This window comes from Cyprinus carpio, chromosome B9 (genome assembly GCF_018340385.1).
Source record: "Cyprinus carpio isolate SPL01 chromosome B9, ASM1834038v1, whole genome shotgun sequence".
In the NCBI taxonomy this organism is placed as follows: Eukaryota; Metazoa; Chordata; class Actinopteri; order Cypriniformes; family Cyprinidae; genus Cyprinus; species Cyprinus carpio.
In genome coordinates this window covers 16,319,136-16,337,252 of record NC_056605.1, presented here as the reverse complement: position 1 = coordinate 16,337,252, position 18,117 = coordinate 16,319,136, and the positions used below count along the sequence as shown (strand labels likewise).

Genomic DNA, 18,117 nt, shown 5'->3' with positions numbered 1-18,117 from the left:
GTTATTAATGTAAGAAGTATAGTCAGATGTACTCACGCATTCAGTTGGCCGCTAGTGGGCGCTGTTGACTGCCGAATGAATCCCTCTCGCATTCAGCAGGCGGCTCTCTGTCGACCTCAACCTAAATAAACGCCTTTATTTTAAGATTTTTGGGACTTGAAATCGACCTTTGTGCGTGTCGTGGGACACGATAATAATTATTTAATTAATTGTTTAAATGAACGATGATATTATAAAATATAAGAAAGAGAAAGAGTAGTGATTTAACACGATTAGGATTCATGTAGGTAGTATATTATGTACTTATTAGTACAGTTTGGTGTTTTTCGGTGTAGTTTGTGTAACAGCTGCGAATGTACACATTCTACCCCGAGTTGTCTTTGAAATGCAGAAATGTTATTAATCCCTCTAGAACTCAAATCTGGGTTGACGACCTGAAGTCCGATATATTCTTCTCCCATTGCTCGACCAGTCGCCAGGCGACCGCTTGATTGACAGGTTTCTCTCCACGGCTACCTGTCCAATGAGAGAGCAGGTGGGAGGAGTCAGCGAAAAACTCGCTCTGACAAATATTCTGTGTTGTAGACGCTCGCAGCTACTTGCAGTACAGCTTCGCGCAGAGAACGGAGGAGAGTCCCGCGATTCACGCGCACGGCAGTTCAGTCCGGACCCGCAGGGCTCGAGCCGCAGCTGTTCTCTGCTACAGTCGAGGGTTCCACAGCGACCCATGAGAACTTTCATTTGACTTCATCGTTTCATTTTATTTTTATTTTCAGTCATTAGTCATTCTTATTTTTTGCTTCATCCAATAGGCTGCAATTAATTCATTCTTGCTCATCTTTTCCAAACTCATTCCTTTTTTGGGAACTCCGTTGGTTTTTCCCCTCGTTTGTCAGCCTGAACGGAATACCTCGCATTTGGAATTGGTAACGTTACCTGCTTGGTTTATGATCCACACCGGGGGGATTAACTTCCATGTCTCCGCGGACACCCAGCACTTCGGCGGCGACGACACGGGTCGCCTTCCTGTGAGGAATGTACGTGCTCCCCACGGCCGGTTGATCGGAGAGTGCTCCACTCAGTCGTTTATTTTACCGAATGAGAAACTGCCTGCTGTCCGCGGTGCTGCTTTCTCTCATCTTGAGCAGGACTAATAGAGGAGTAGCTCTTCCCTTCGGGATGGTTCACTTCTAACCGGGCTCCTATTCAGCATTTCTTTTTCTTTTCTTTTCTTTTTTTACTTTTTCTCCTGGACGGGGATATTGAGTTTGGATTGTCACAAACAGCACTCCAACAAGACGCTTTCTTTTTTTCTAACTAGAAATTCCCGCTGAACGGAATTTGACCGTAACGGTCGTAACGGACCATGGGCGACTCTCTGTGGAGATATTACTTTGGAGTTCTAGTCATCGCGTGCAAGGTGAACCTGTCCCGCGCGCTCATCCTGGACTCCATATACTGGAACACGACGAATACCAAGTAAGCTCCGTCACTAACCCTCCTCTCTCACCCACTTAGAGCAACGTTCAGACCCTGGAAGTGTCGGTAAAATCAAGTACGCTAAAGCAGGATAGATGGCTTTGTACGGTGTAAAGGCGTTCTTCTGTAAATGAAAATTAATAGCAGGTGATGTGGATCATCGAGCTGAGGCGGGAGACGCGCTGTTTCCACTCACAGCGGTTTAGAACATTAATATTAAAAATGTATTCTGCTAGTAGCATTTTACAGTAGGCTAATTAATAATTCACCGTGCTAACTTGTAAATTTGAGGCAGAAAGAAAAATTTATTATAATAGTTTTGAATGGCCCCACAGGACCTCAGGTCATAAATCTTGAGAGGATTTTTACTCACGGTGATGTGATCTGTTTCATGACACGAAATTATTTCAACAAAACAATTAAGGGAAATCAAAAGAGTGACATTTCGTGTTAATATAGACAAACGTTCACTGTACAAGTGTTAGTTAAATTTCCAGCGGAGGCATAACGTTTTATTGAACGGCGTAGGCCCCAAGTCCTTCACCTCAGAAAATGTTTGTGTAATTCTCACCATCGCAATCTAACCGTTTTCAACATATGATCATTTTCCTTGTCTTCATTATTTCTCCTGGTCGTGGTATATAACCTTTTATTTATTATTTATTTATTTATAATGTATTAAGTTTCAGACTTGACGAAGCCCTTCAGCGTAATTACATGTATAATTCTCTTAAATGTTCTCTTAAAATCCTTTTTTTCCCTCAGTGACTGCGAAGTCAGAGGTAAAAATGTCAAGATGCGCACACGCGTAGCACATCGGCGCTGAATCATGCGTTAAAACATCGAAACATCAAGAAACGCCGAATCCGAAGGGGTCTCGTGCCACGCGCGAGAGGAGAGAAACTCAATAACGTTAATTCATCTTTCGCTCTCTGCCCATTTTTATAGAGAAAGACTAATCTCTTTTACCCCTGCATGTATGTACAGGGCAAGGGGCAACACGAATAGACGGCATAACAGGTGTCCCGTGTTGATAATTACGGTCTTTAGCACACACAGGTAAAAGAGCGGCTGTCTTCAGTCCTCTGACAGAGTCGCAAGCGTCCTTAAGTACGTTAATTAATAAGAGTGTAACTGATCTAAAAGGCTTTGCTCTGTACAGGATGCGCTGGGATTGAGTTGTTGAGAGGATCCTCGGTGTATTTTACAGAGCTTGTTTATTTAAGCGCAAAGCTAAATAACAATAAAAAAAATCCTAATTTTGTTGGGTCTAAATTATCTTGAGAGAGAAAATAGATTCGTATGGATGCATTATTAAGAATGAGTTGAGTGTTCGTTGCTGTATTTGTAGGAAATTCTGCCGTGAGGGGAAAAAATGAAGAGGATGACGTGTTGCATTGAGAGATTTAATTTTGCTGAATGTGCTCGTGACCATTGGCCCACTCCACTTAACCTACTTTCACAATGTTCCTATAAGACATTTTTTTTTTAAATAGTCTATAGGGAACTTGAACAATTAAAATTACTAATGTTTTAACTATATTCAATATGGCAATTTAATTGACGTGGATGAGTGATGAAAAGTCATGTAAAAGTTGTGGCCATGTCTATAGTGAATAGACATTTTTATAGTTTAAATTAAATATTTATATTTCCCCAAATATTGCATGAAGTGCTACTGTAGAGTAAAATGGAAATTCTTTAAGTGTGAGAGTATTTTAGACTATTCACAGTTTGTCACAGTTCTAAGCAGGCCGTGTTCATTACACTTTATACTAAAGATTACGTTTCTGAGTGATTACATATGTAAGTACTGCGTAATTGTATTTGGTATGCAATTACGTTTTTGTGGAGTACTTTGTAATTCTAATTACAATTTTTTTTAGATCATTAAATTTGTATATTACTTAGACACTGAATGTGACGTGTCACCACCATGCCTATATCTATTGTGACATCTTCATTGATGGAGACTGTCACTGTATCTCTCTATTATGTGTCACTGTATCTATTGTGTGTGTCACTGTAAATATGCAGGCCTCGTTCTCCCCAGGCAAGCCGGCGTTCCATGGAATCACTCACTGCGCACATTCCTGCCGTTCTGTTGGTGCAGTTTAACGTATAGTTCTTTGTAGCCCAGGACTGAATGGTGATGGCACTGATTGTAATCGTTGGCGGCTGCATTTTTACCACCTGACAAGATAAACAGAGCAAAACACTGGGACATGGCAGGAGTCTTGTTACATTCAAATATATTTTCATGCGTTTGCTTTCTTTCTTGCTTGCTTTCTTTTTTACTTTAGCATTCAATTATTTCATGGTATGAATTTATTTTTCAATAATAGATGAACTGAGGAGAACCTGACTCACGTATCACGTATATCGACTCCATTTTCATTTCAGAAACACAAATACTCAAACAAAAAAATAACAACTTAGTATCTGAAGATTAGAGAGAAATCCCATAGGTATAATGTTTGTGAATACTGACTAGCGCTTCATCTTAAGGATCAGTGCTGCATCATAGAAGAGGTGTGCTTAAAATCTGTACTGTACTACCTATGGCCTTAACCATAAGACTCAGTCTCTGAGCTGTTTTTTCTTTCTTCCCATTGCAAAAATGTGTGTCAATCCAGTGCACAGTACTTTTTACCCCTCCACTGCTTTACCTTTGATGCGTCAGGCATGTAAAGACTCCTTTACCCTCTCTCTTTCTCTCTCTCCCTGTCTTTCTTGTTCATTCTGGTAATCCATTTTGTCGTCGGAGGAGAAACAAAAGCAGTCTGTTTTACACGTTTTCAGTCAAAGTAGGTTCCCCCTTCTCTTCATTAGGAGATTACATCGCTTAGCAGGGTTCTGACGGGGGCACATCCATGGCTTCATACACATGCAGATACAGCATGAATGAACGAGGGCCGAGTGGGCCATGAATAATAACTACCCCTTCCCCCCTTCTGCGTTTAGGGGTGCAGAAACGTCATAATAGACTGCTAGTGAAAGGCTGTTATGATTTAGATGTTGAGTTAACCATTTTCCAAATTTGTCGTCATCATATTAGCAGACGGGTGGGATTGTTTTGCCGCTGGGAGAGAGGAAAGGGGCTGAGGGAAAAGTGTGACATCTAGTCATACAAGTTGATTGTTCAATTGCATTTGAGTTGCTTTAAAATGTTAGGAGAAAGCAGATGGGTTTTTTTGGGATTATGGATTGAATAGATGAGGAAAACAGTACAGAATGAAGGGATATAGGGTGACAAAGGGATAAGGCGCCTGTCTGGTCGATTTGGCCTCTCACCCGATGCAGGTCTCGGTTGCAAAGCATGATGGAGCAATTAAACCGTGAGATGTCTGTTGATTTCTTTTGTCCTGTGCTTTCTGTCTACGTCTTTCTATGCCCAGTGAACATCCATATTGGTCTGACGATTGAAAGTCAAACAGCTTAAGTTCCCTCCGCCCATATGTGTCCGTAGCCCAGTGTTGTTTCAGATCTTCGGGTTAAAGCGCTGCGTTCCTGTCGGGGCGGGATTAGGCTATTGCTGTCACTGTGTCACAGCTCGGCCCACACAACTAGAGATTAACACGGGAAAAGAAAGAAAGAGGAAAGCTAATGGACAAAGATTCATATGCAAAAGCTCCATTTGAAGAAAGTGAGATATATGAAAACATTGGGGGATTTTTAAACAGAGTTTATCAGGAACACGTGTGTTTTTTTGTTTTGTTTTTTTTTAGTTTAAGCAAATGAATCTGTATTTTGACCCCTAAGATAAATGAAAGGGGCAATAGCAAAAAACAAAAAAACAAAACAAAAAAACAGATGTCTTATCCTTTACACTTTAACGCCTTTCAGACATCCATCCAGCCCACCTGTTTCTCAGCTTCAGGTTTATCGTTTATATCATGCCTTAGTTGCCAGAGAGAGTCCTGAAAGTATTCTACTCATTAACCGCTGTTAGTGAGTTTCTCTTTTCTTTTGCTTTAATGTCTACGAGCAAGTTTATTTAAATGGCTTCATTTTGAAGTGCTTTTAGAAAGGCTGCCAAAAATGAATATTTCAGCCTGAGCACAAGTGAATGCGTCAGTGGGAAGAAGACAAAAGAAAAGATAAAACAGATGCTTTGTGAGTATAAAAACAGAGATATAAGAGGGAAAAAATGTGGATCACAAATAAAATTATGGAGAAACGTCCTCAAGTGGCACAGCCGTGTCTTCTTAGATGTACTGCACATGTCCTGACCGTTCGCTCTTACACAGACGCACGTCTTTTCCGACTTAATGGCTTCTCTGTGTGCAGCTGCAGTCTTGTTAACAGAATGAGCGGTCTGTGTTAAACGTGTGCAAACCCTTATTCTGTCATCCTTTTCTTTTTCACATTCACATGTCCCAGAATATTTACGACCACTGGGAGAATCACCAAGGCTAAGGTTGGGGGGTTAAAGTGTGTCTTTTAGACAAGGATTAAAGCCATTTACAAACATGAGTGTGACCTCTGGCTTTATTTGTTCAACTACCCCCCACTTTTACATCCCGCTCCCTACTCAAAACTAAAACTAGACTGTTTTAACAGCAGCTCCTGTAAAATACAGACACGTAAAACACCCTTTTAATAGGAGAATGTGTGCGAATGGGCTGCGGGGTGACCTAGTATGCCCTGTGGTTTAGGATAATGACTGACTGTGGGCTGCAGCAATGTATATAGCAACTAGCATGCTGCATATGCCATATCTATCCATTTCACTGCTCAATTGTATTTGCTTATTTAAATAGAGGTTAATAGAATTAGCATGTGGTATATATATATATATATATATGTATATATATATATATATATATATATATATATATATATGATGAATGTAAAGATTCTTTATTGGTATTAATGGCTTCATGAATAACGTTTAACATCCGCAGAATGTTTCCAATGCACAAAAGATTCTTTATAATGGAAAACAGGTTCTTCAGATTATTCAAATGTTTTTCATACCAAAAAATATGTTCACTGAACCCAGAATAGTTCTTCATTGGCATCACTTTAAAAAAAAAATGTATTTTTTAAAAATGTTTAGCATTTTACTATTTGGGAAAACAGAGCAGATTTGTGGTTGTGTAGGTGTGTGTATAAACTTTTAAGGTGTGAACATGTTTTACTCTGGGAATTTACGAGTCTCGCCCTCTTCTTTTGAACGATCCCATGGCAAATATTCAAACACATGCACACAAATGCGAGCAAACTGTTCTTGGCTTTTTAAATAAGCTTGCGTAGCGATAAGACACGAGCGAGATAGCGATCCAGTGTTCGGCTCGAGAGGATTTGCGTGGCTAGATCTGTCGTACAGATAGTCCTGACAGCTACCCCGCTGCACGTCAAACGCACACACACACACAGCAGAGCAGTTTTCCCAGCTACTCCTGTTTTAGTCCCTCGAGGCAGATGGCTGGGAGCGTCGCCTGATGTGAGCTTCTGCGCTTTTCCTCCTTATTTCTCATGACATCATTTTCTTTTCACAGCGCTTGGCATCAGAGAGACTATTTGCCTTTATTCTTGAGTATGAGCTGTGAGTCAACACCTTTGTCTCAATCTAGCTGCTCCATTTTCTTTTCTGGTTTCTCATAAAGCAACTTAAAAACACTTGCGCATGCAGTTTAGGATCGTTTCAGTTATTCTCCTACGTTTTTATGATCCAGATAGTTCTTTAGAACCCGTTTTATCCTTTATAATCGGTGCTAAATAATTGATCGCCCTCTTTTTTAATTATTGATCAACACTATGCTTCACGATCCAGCATATTTTTGATCCTGAGAGCGGTTTGAATATGATTTATCGTTTATAATGTGTCTCACTCTCTCTTTGCCTCTGTCTTTCTCTCAAAGGTTCGTGCCAGGACAGGGTCTGGTGCTGTATCCACAGATCGGGGATAAGATGGACATAGTTTGCCCACGCATGGAGGGCGGCTCAACAGAAGGAGTGGAGTATTATAAACTCTATATGGTTCCTCTGGAACAGCTAAAGTCCTGTCAGGTCACAAAGGCAGACACGCCTCTACTCAACTGCGTCAAACCGGACCAGGACGTCAAATTCACCCTCAAATTCCAGGAGTTCAGCCCAAACCTTTGGGGCCTGGAGTTCTTCAGGGGGAAAGACTACTACATTATCTGTGAGTATGACAGCAGATATCTGTAAACCACTCTTGCCTCACCGTTCTGGTCAATTACATTTTCTTGGGTTTGTTTATGTGGTTTTAAGTATCGGGAAATGTTGACGTTGCGCGGTGAACTACATTAGCAATGTTTTAGTGAGTCGTGGTGCAAATAATAACACATTTATACCACATTTGCTAGTGTTTGTTTACATCGGCTGAAATGGTTGTTAGTTCAGAGTTACAGAGATGGAAAGTTTCTGTTTGTGTGTGGCATTTGACCATGAACGCGTATGTACACAAACAAAAACGACTTCTCGTATTCGCTTTGTATGGTTTGGTTTTGCATGTGGGTTGAATTTTCAAAATTGCGAGAACAATAACAGCTCACCTGGCCTCAGAACATACAGTTCAGGCTCAAAGCAAGCTGTATAAACAGCGGGTGGGGTGGAAGAGGAACGCGGGGATCTACCAAATGGAATAAGGCACACACACAGACTGCTTTGATACACAGCGTCAATCTCATTGCCCAGACCTGAGCCATTCTCTCGCTCTCGCTAACAATGAGAGTTCACTTCCAGCATAAGGAGAAAATCCAATTTTGCAGTTCTGGGCAAATTCTCTCCTCCTTTATTTTGCTCTCTCTCAGTCTCTCTTAAGCGACTCTAATTTGTGGAGAGAAAAGTAAAAGAGAGAAGAAGGAGGTGGAGAAAGAGAAATGAGTTCATTTTGCTGCATTGTAGATGATAATTGCCCTGGTGTACAGCTGGAGTCGTGTGTGTGTGTGGAGTTGTGAAGTGCAGAGACGTATGACTGCTGTGCGTGGTTGGGGGGGGTTATTCGATAAGTCATTAATTAAAAAGTTTAATCCTAATAGCTCAGTTTAATCACTCTGTCTTTATCAATTGGATCTGCTTAGAAACCAATCAGATGATTTCAATCCCTTATAAACGTGTTCAGCAAGCCAAACGTCAACAGTGACGCAGGACTCAACAATGAGGATTTTTTTTCTTTAGGCCAATCGAATAGGTTTTTACTTGGCCTGACAACATTTTCACATAAATACCATAAGCAGCTATTTTTGATGAACATATTTTAATATGTGTCAGAAAATTATATACATATTGTTCATTAAACATTAAAGCCTTCTTTCCAAAAAAAAAAAATATTTTTTTATTTTGGATATTCTGTTGATCAAAGAATCCTGAAAATAAAATGTGTAATGGTTTCCAAAACTATTATGCATCACAGCTGTTTTTAACATTAATAAAAATGTTTCTTCAGCACCTAATCACATATTAGAATAATTTCTGAAGGATCATGTGACACAGAAGACTGTAGAAATGGCTGCTGGAACTTTAGCTTTGCCATCATAGAAATAAATGACATTAAAATAGAATGTAATAGAATTTATTGCTTTATTGTTGAGGCCTGGTGTGTATTGGTGTGTGCTGGCCAAACTATCAAAAGGCTCTTCTATTGTTCATATGCAGCCTGATTCGGATGACTCTGATATGATTGTGTGTGTTTGTGTGTGAATGTGAGCTTGATGTGATCTGGTCTGACAGATTTCCCTCGAGCCGGGAGCCAGAAGAGAGATACATGATCTAAATATGGCACGAGAGCGAGAGAGTTAGAGAGAGCAAGAATGTTTCATAAAAAAGAATACAATCTGCAGAAAGATTAAATCAAATGAATGAAGCAGAGACAAACTACGTCTATGTAAATCTTAAAAGATGCGTTCAGAAATTCTGTCCCTTAAGAATAGAATAATAGTTAATTGGTAGCATAAAGCAAGTAGTGCTTAAAAAGCTGAATGTAACTGGTTTACATCCACAGTTTTAATTATTGTTTCATCATTTTTAATTAGGACGGAGTCTATGACTGCTTATTCTTCAAAGTCGTGTGTGTCCTGGGATTGGCAGAAACATTTAGCAGGTATTTCAGTTGCAGGTTCGGAGAAAAACAATTTCACATTCTCTGAATTAGTTTTTTTCAGACTTCCCCTTACTGACATATGATGAAAAATGAAAACAGTGCCCCTTAGCAACTAGTTATGTAATGTAACAGCATGCGATTGCCTGAGGGTGAGCATGTCTTTAGACACCCAACGATGATGAACATATATTACTGATAAGTGATAAGTGATTTATAACATTAAATCATATATAGAGTTGAAATTCATTTCCATTGTATTCTATTTTTAACCTTCATTTTTTTCCGCTTCGTTTTTTCTTTATTTTATTTGTTGTAGTTTCTGTTTTTCATATGCTTTGTCAGTATTATAAACGTTAATAATCATGCCAATGAAGCATTGCTGACTTTGAAAGAGAGATATAAAGAGAGAGAGATGTTGTTTGGCTTTGTTTAAAGCCAGTGAGGGCTTTTCGAGGTGCCGTGCCATATCTTATTAGAGTAGATGTGCAATGTTTGTGTGTGTGTATTGTTGTGTGTCAGCTCTCATTATTGGCCTGAGTGCTGTTCACCACACTGTGACCCTGACGCCATGTTGATCAGGTCAAACTCCACAACAACAGCTACAGCTCACATTCACATTCACGTTCAACTACTAATCTAATTATTATTATTATTATTATTATTATTATTATTATTATTATTATTATTATTATTATAAAAATCATTTTGTTTCAGAATAATACTATGCAAAAAGTGTCGTTTTCCAGTCTGTCCCACTGGTTGCCCTTTTGCCATGGCAGGACTTTACATACCTCGCAGCCTGTTTGAGCTTGATAGGGTTTCAGCAAACAGGTATTGGTGTCAGTATTGAGTTTTTGTGTCCTCATGTAGTACACAGACACATTTATCTAGCTGGGGGCATAACCTAGTCTATCACATATACAATACATACTGCAGACTAACCTTTTCCATTTTAGAATGAAAATAGATTTATTTAATATTATATTTTACTAATATTTTATTTATGATTCTTTTTCCAACTGAGGACGGCGCCAAAGGGAGGTTTTTAGTTATTTAACTATATTAACAGTACGCAATTTTCTGTTAAGGTGGGCACCTTCCATTGACCTCTATTGTTTTTATACTGCTCTAATGATTTTTTAAAAATATTTTCTGGAACATTTTTCCTGACATTTAACTAACATTTTTAGTTAAAGTATTTAGCTTATTTATATCTCCACAAAGTAGGTTTCAGGCTTTCCTGGGGAAATTTGCCCTTCACAATGTAGGCCAAACCTGTCCCACACACAAATACTCTTTGCCAGCCGGTCTGTCGGTTCAAAGTCAAACATTCTTTCACTTAAACTCATCTATGAAGAAGTGCTTCAAAAGTGTCTTTGTATTCTAATCAACTCCTCACTCAAAATAAAACTAAATGAACCGCATGTGTCATGTGACTGTTGTCCTGGAATGTGAAATCATCATGTGATTATGTGTTTGCTTTAATGCATGGATGTTTAGGCTCAATTGCCAGGTTTATGGAAGGCACGCAAGCGTTTAAGGAGCTTTACATGTAATGTGCTTGTGTTCTTCTCAACACTACAAAGCCACAGGTTAAAGAAGCAACAAAGAGAGTCAGATGGTGTCATACTGAAGTCCTAACAAACAGATCAAGAAGAAAAGTAGAATCAGAAGGATCCGTCACATGGCACACACATAACTCACTCACACTCCATCCTCGGCAGCATCGGGGGAAAAAAAATGTGATGATGGGGGGACAGGCGCCTCATAGACTCCAACATCACCGCCCTCCCCCGTCTCTTTCTCTCTCTCTCTGAATGCAGGCCACATTGTTCTGGACGCTGACCAGACGTTAAGCCCTTGGCAGCTCGTTAGCTCTGTGTTACTGACCCAATAGACCGCAAGCCTGCCGGGCGTGGACACACACGCACACACACGCACATGGCATAGCTGCATTGTTCGGTTAAAAGCCCACGGGACACGTGGGACCAATGGCCAGAATACTGCTGATAGTTTGTTTAGCAACAGATAATGACGGCATATGGCTTAATTAAGTTCAAATTCATTTTATTGTAAAGTCGAATTGCAAGAAAACTAGTTTTCCTGGTCACACTATTTTAAGGTCCTATTCTCACTATTACCAAACCATTAACTACAACTTTTGCCTCAATAAACTACTAATTTGCAGCTTATTACTCGTTGGTAAGGTAGTTGTTAGGTTTAGGTTTTGGGTAGGATTAGGGATGTAGAATATGGTCATGCACAATATGTGCTTTATAAGCACTAATAAGCAAACAATATGATAATAATAGGCCATGTTAATAAGCAAGTAGCTAATCGTGAAAATTGTTCCCTATATTAAAGTGTTACCGTTTTCCTCACTTCATTTTTTAAGCCAGTCCAACGTGTACTCAAAAACGAGAGGATTGTTATTTTAATATTATTATTATTTAGTCTATTTTCCTCACATTCACTTGTTTCTTGACAACATCTGCTGTGGCTAAAGTGTTACACGCTCTTAAACACACTCCAAACCTCACATTCATTAATAGTGCTCTCTCTCCGTGCCTTATTCGCTAAATTATTAACAATCACTCCTGGTGCTGGAGGCCTTTGCATCACTGGTGAAGAAAATCAGCTTTTTATTATTCCTTTAATCCTTCTTATTTCCTGTTGAATTGTTAAAGAGCAAAGGCACACTTTCAACAGGGGTCCTCCTGACCATTTCATCAACAAAACAAACAAACACAAAAAATTAAGTTCATAAATGGCAAATAAAAGTTTGGTTACATGAATTATGAAGGTTCTACACTGAAACTTGACTACATGAATATTCATTGGTCCCAGTTACATCACCTAGATATCTTTGATCAGTTTCAGTTATGAGTTTGCATATATAATAGCAACACATGTTGATATCATGTTGCTAAAGTTCTTGTTTATGGCATTGTGTTTCAGCTACATCTAATGGAACGATGGAAGGGCTGGATAATCAGGAAGGAGGGGTGTGTAAAACCAAGTCAATGAAAATCATCATGAAGGTTGGACAAAGTGAGTAATCGTTTCACTGTCATGTGTGTATGTGGGTGTCTAATAGGGTGTAGAACAATAGTAAAGCCCTTCGAACCTGCTGCAGACCCTGTGCTGTAATTAATGATGATTATTCATAAATCACCTCACCAGTGACATCTGTAGTAATTATCATAGGCCACACCCACCAACACAAGCCTCTGAATTTCTCGCTCTTTCACAAATATACAGACACAAGCTGAAGGTCACTAGATTAATCATGGCTGCTTGTGTTTTAATGACGAACACACACACACACACACACTCTCATGGTCGCTATCAGTCACACACGCAAACTTTTATTTCGCTGAGCAGCATGAAAGTAATAGCTCTCCACATGAAAATGCATACATATATCAGAGTGATGAATGTGTTTCTTATCTGTGTTTTGCAGACCCCTCTGATCCCATTTCCCCCAAAGAATACCCCACCAGTTACCCTCCCAAACACCCCGACATAGGGGGCAAGGACACCAAATCGAATGAAGTACTTGACAAGCCTGGTACGTCACACACTTTATCACCTCACACACCTATAAGGGGAAGCTCACTGATTCATCATTCTCTCTGCTTTTAAATCCCTTTTTTGCTGAGCAAGCGCCAGTCCTCTGTCACAACGACATGCACGCTGATTCGTTCTCATAAAATCCATCTGACAAGCAAACGTTAATGTGACAGAGCAAGACAGACGCATTCGCTGTAAAATTCAGCTTCTACGTAGAAGCATATGGACATCAAAATCATTAGAGTGGAGTGTCTTAGGTACAATAATCCACTTGTAAAACATCCTGAGTGTGAGCGTTAGCAGCTCATCTGTTCCGCCAGACAAACTCACTGGAGTCCAAAGCTGTGTGAGGTCACTCTGTCCACAGCTTTCCACGACCACATACGTTATCTATCCTAATACACGTTTTTGAGAGTACTGAAAACTGACGGCTTCCACAAGCACATAACTAATTCATTTAATCCGTTAAGATAAAGGCACTTCTTATTAAAAATTATCTTTCTTTTCTCTAGAGCACTTACGCTACTACTCAAGATTTGTACTCTGGTTTCTTCTTTAAATTTGTTTTCACGGCCCTGCTAATACCGTCGGCTCTTTTATGATCAATCGCTTGTGTTTTCTCTCCTTTGGAAGTTGCTTTAGATAAAAGCGCATGCTAATTAAATACATGTAAATTTATTTCACCATACATAAAAGATGTCAAGGCATCTTTTTAATTGCTCATGAGTATGCCATTTCCATTCTAGTCTGAAAGCCTGTTCACACCAAGAACGATAACTAAAAAAGATAACTATAATTATATATTAGCATTCAGACCAATGTAGGGGTGGGCGATATGGCAAAAATATCATATCACGATTTATTTTTCAGTAATAGCACGATTCTCAATTCTTTGTCATGTTGGTTTTACTATTTTGCAAGTTGTCTAAGCAGTACAGCTAAAATAATTACCCTATTTAAAAAACAAAGCCTTTCAAGATAACAAAATATAGAATCCGTTTAGAACAGCACGTTAGAACAACACGCGAACGAAATGTTTAACCGGCAAGGCTTTAAAGCACACTCAAATAATGTACTTTTTTGATTGTGAATATGTGCAGTGTCTTGCTATGAGTGTAACTCTATGAATGTATGTGGCGCTGTAGGACGATACTACGATATTTCTTCAAAAGCAGAGACTTTTTAATCGTCCATGATCAAAAATCGTCATATCGCACACCCCTAGACCAATGTTAAACTATTGTAGTTATCATGAATTGTTATAGTTATATCAATTTTTATAGTGAACAGTCCTTAATACTAGCTTTTTTTACTAACTTTATGTTGTTTTTTCCCACATAGATGCAGCTCATCAAGGTGAAGAGAAGGGAGATGGAAATAAATCGTCATCTGTCATCGGCTCAGAGGTTGCCCTGTTTGCCTGCATCGCCTCAGCCAGCGTCATTGTCATCATCATCATCATCATGCTCGTATTCCTCCTGCTGAAGTATCGACGACGCCATCGCAAACACTCGCCTCAGCACGCAACCACACTGTCCCTCAGTACATTAGCCACGCCCAAGAGGGGCGGCAGCGGCGGCAACAACAACGGCTCGGAGCCTAGCGACATCATCATCCCGCTGCGGACTGCTGACAGCGTCTTCTGCCCGCATTACGAGAAAGTGAGCGGCGATTACGGACACCCCGTTTACATCGTACAGGAAATGCCGCCCCAAAGCCCAGCAAACATCTATTATAAAGTGTGAAAAAGCTTCTTTCGGACGTTTTAACTCTAACCCCCCACATGCCCCTCGGTGAACCCCCCGTGGGCGGCATTGACGCCTGAGCTCACCCTCGTCCTGCCCCCTCTTATTTTTTTTGCTGTTCTTGTTTATTTTACAATATTCCTGATTATTACTCTCAGTATAGATGTTGCTGATGGTGGAGTGACACTCCTGATTCGCTGCTCTTGCACCTGCAAAAACGAATCAAACAAAACAAAAGAATTACAAAAAGAAAACAGAAACCCTTCGGGAGATTGACGTGCACTATAACGGATACTATAGTGTGTGTACGAAGGAGCGTGTGTGAATCAGACGAGCGGGGGAGAAGGGGGTTGAGAGGGTGGCTGTGAAAAGAGAGGTCAAGACAATAATTCTGCCTCTTTTTTCTACTACATTATCTCCCTTAAAGACACAACACATGGAGATGGAGAAGAGAAGTGACGTGACAGTATCGCACAGCAAGAAATATGAACTTGAGCTGTTTATTTAGCTTGGCCGATTGGCTGATCCATCTCGAAACAGGAAGTGAATGCAGCCTATTGGCCAGAGCTACAGGAAGTGGATTTATCAATGAAGCGGGAAGCTCTCAGGAGCCTACTGTTGGACATTTGAATGGACATAATCTGTTTTTGCACGTTCACTCGTACTGTTTTCATTTACGTTAGCTCTCCTCATTTGCTCACCTCTACAAAATGACTCACAATGTTTACTTGAAGTCTTTTTGTATGGTCATGCGTCTTACTTGCATTTCTTTCTGTCATTCCCAGTGCAGTCCACTTGCAGATTCGTTTGGTAGAAGACTAATAGGTATCGTTGTAGAGATCCTTTTGTGCTGGTTTATGTGCTGTTTAGTAGCGTGGAAGACACATACACACATTTCATTTTGTATACGTCTGCTGCCAGGGCTGGAAAAATGAGACACAGAGAGAGAAAGAAGGAAGGAAAGAATGTCGATGTTTGGTACAGTTGCTGTCCTGTTGCCTGCTGGGAAGGTGGAGGACCCACTTGAACACTTTAGCAGCACTTTGAAAGCCTCACCACTTTTCCCACATGGAGTACAAACTCAAGAAAACACATTAAGAGAGAGAGCAGGGAGAGAATCACTCAAGGCTTATTAGCAAAATCTGTCATTTTTGAAACAAAATGGCCACCTTACCCAGGCATGTCGCTGCAGAAGTTCCTGTTTTTCTAGTATTTCTGCCATCACACACAGACACACACACATTCTCCCTCACCAGTGGCCAGTGCAGATTGTGGAAGAGAGGAACTGGTGCTCTACGTTTTTGCTCAGAAGCACAGGGACATGAAGATCTAATTGTTTAGTTGAAATGAAACAAAAGATTTAATTAGCGTTTCTTTATGGATTTGTTTAGTGGTAGATGAAAACGGTTGGAAGGAGTGCACGTAGACTTTATTTATGCTAGCGTACAGACAGGTTGGTGTGAGACAGCAAGAATATTAATAATTTACAGCGATTATACAAGCTTCAAGTTTTCCTTTTCGTAACAGATATTTCTCCATTTCGCCATTTGTTTTTTTCTATCGATCCCTACACGAATAGCTGCCTTTCGACCACAAACACACACATACCCGCACAAAAAGCACATGCGCTCATGGCCAGGGAAGGGGCGGCATTGGAAGGAGCCCTCAGGGAAAACAGCATGTTGGGTTTTAAAATAGCCGAAAGGAATGAGAGGGAAGGGCCAGAAACGGACCAAAGGACGTCTAACAGAGTCCTGGCTAAACCAACTTCTCCGGCCTGCCTGTCTCTGTTGATGAAGCTCAGATGTGCTCTGGGTTGAAATTAGGCCCCTTAATCTGGAAGGAGAGCAGTAGACGTGGGTTAGCGAGCATACCAGATGAGAACGAGCGCAGGCTAAATGTAGTAAATTGCATGAAATGAGATCTTTCAGGCTCAAATTGTGGGAAGTTTCTGGAGGGGGAAAAAAAAACACATTATGATCGATGGAGGTCACAAGTGGACTTAGCGTGCGTTTTAGAGAGGAAGCCGCGAGCAGAGGCCAGAGTATCCCACAACCCGCAGGATTTTGGAACTGGAATTTTTTGTCGTCATTCGTACGAAAGTTTTAGTAAGCAATGCCAGCCTGCAGACAGTTATCTTCATTTGTTTCTTACGTTGAAATCGAAATCGTTTGAGAGTTGAAAATGTCCACAAACTGACTGTGGATCCCCATAGTCGCACATTAACTGTTCATCCATTATGTTTTCACTTGTTCATGGAGGTTCTTGAATCTCACCGAGAAGCCAAGCCTTGTGTGATCGGAGCTTTGTGCCTCTGTTAGAGGCCACAAAATCTGCAAATATGCAATTTTTATTTATTTTTATAACAATTGAGAAAAAAAAAGATGATATACGTTCACCTATGGAAAAGTGTTCTTAACCACTGAAAATTAAATGAAACAATACAGCATACGAAAACACTACAACCCCGGTGTGTTATTATTATTTGATTTTTTACTTTGTGCTGTAGGTTCGAGGTAAACTGTGAAACATGAACTCTTACACACATACATATTGAAGACTGAACAGATGTTTTAAACTTTAGAAGACACACATACTACAAAAACTACAAACATATTGCTGTTCGGTTGCTGTCCCATATGGGCTAAATATGACAATCTCCTTAGTTTCTTTGAATCCGAAGACACTGTCCTGAAAAGCAGCTTGCAAACGTTCCCATAACATTTTAGGAACGGTAGGACTCAACTAGTAGCGTAAGATGTTGCACCGATGTGGGCGGAAGGTTTGCGAAGCGCTGGGAGAAGTGTCTTCGGGCCACTGTAAAATGCCTTGCTTGTATGGTCACCCTGAGTTCACGAGACTCTAGTTTTTGCACCGTACATCTGTAGGTGAGAGGCTGTAAATACGTTATTGTTTGTATTGTATATGGATCCCCGGTTGTTACGATAGCCTTATTCTCACATTTCTAGCAAATAAAAAAAGTTATGAAAAAAAAAAACATGAATCACTTCAGTTAAAAGAGAGCATACTAATTTTTTTGGTAAATAACTTGTGTAAATATTGACGACGAACCCAATAAATCGTTTTTTATAAACTCTTAAGTAAGATGTTTTGTATAGAATTGGAATTTTTTGCTATGTATTTTAGCTAGCACTCGTCAGACCCCTCCCACTCAACCCTTTTGCACTGTTCCCATGGTGATCTGGTTTAAAAATGAAAATGAGATAGAGAATTGCCAAACTGACTGCT

General features: G+C 40.0%; 1 protein-coding gene across 1 annotated transcript; it reads left to right on the top strand.

The window, feature by feature from the left end:
* The first annotated feature begins 580 nt into the window (after positions 1-580).
* Positions 581-17,853, top strand: efnb2a (ephrin-B2a). Its single transcript, XM_019124044.2, has 5 exons — positions 581-1,479; positions 7,347-7,630; positions 12,509-12,601; positions 13,014-13,121; positions 14,465-17,853. Exons 1-5 carry the CDS (start codon positions 1,367-1,369, stop codon positions 14,866-14,868), a joined length of 1,002 nt encoding a protein of 333 aa, XP_018979589.1. The 5' UTR covers positions 581-1,366; the 3' UTR covers positions 14,869-17,853.
* Positions 17,854-18,117: the final 264 nt, after the last annotated feature.

What these genes read in the sequence shown, in the direction of transcription:
- efnb2a (XM_019124044.2), top strand. Translation starts at nt 1,367, where the DNA reads ATGGGCGACTCTCTGTGGAGATATTACTTTGGAGTTCTAGTCATCGCG. An exon ending in TGGAACACGACGAATACCAA is followed by an intron (nt 1,480 to 7,346) that starts GTAAGCTCCGTC and finishes TTTCTCTCAAAG; the next exon opens with GTTCGTGCCAGGACAGGGTC. An exon ending in GAAAGACTACTACATTATCT is followed by an intron (nt 7,631 to 12,508) that starts GTGAGTATGACA and finishes ATTGTGTTTCAG; the next exon opens with CTACATCTAATGGAACGATG.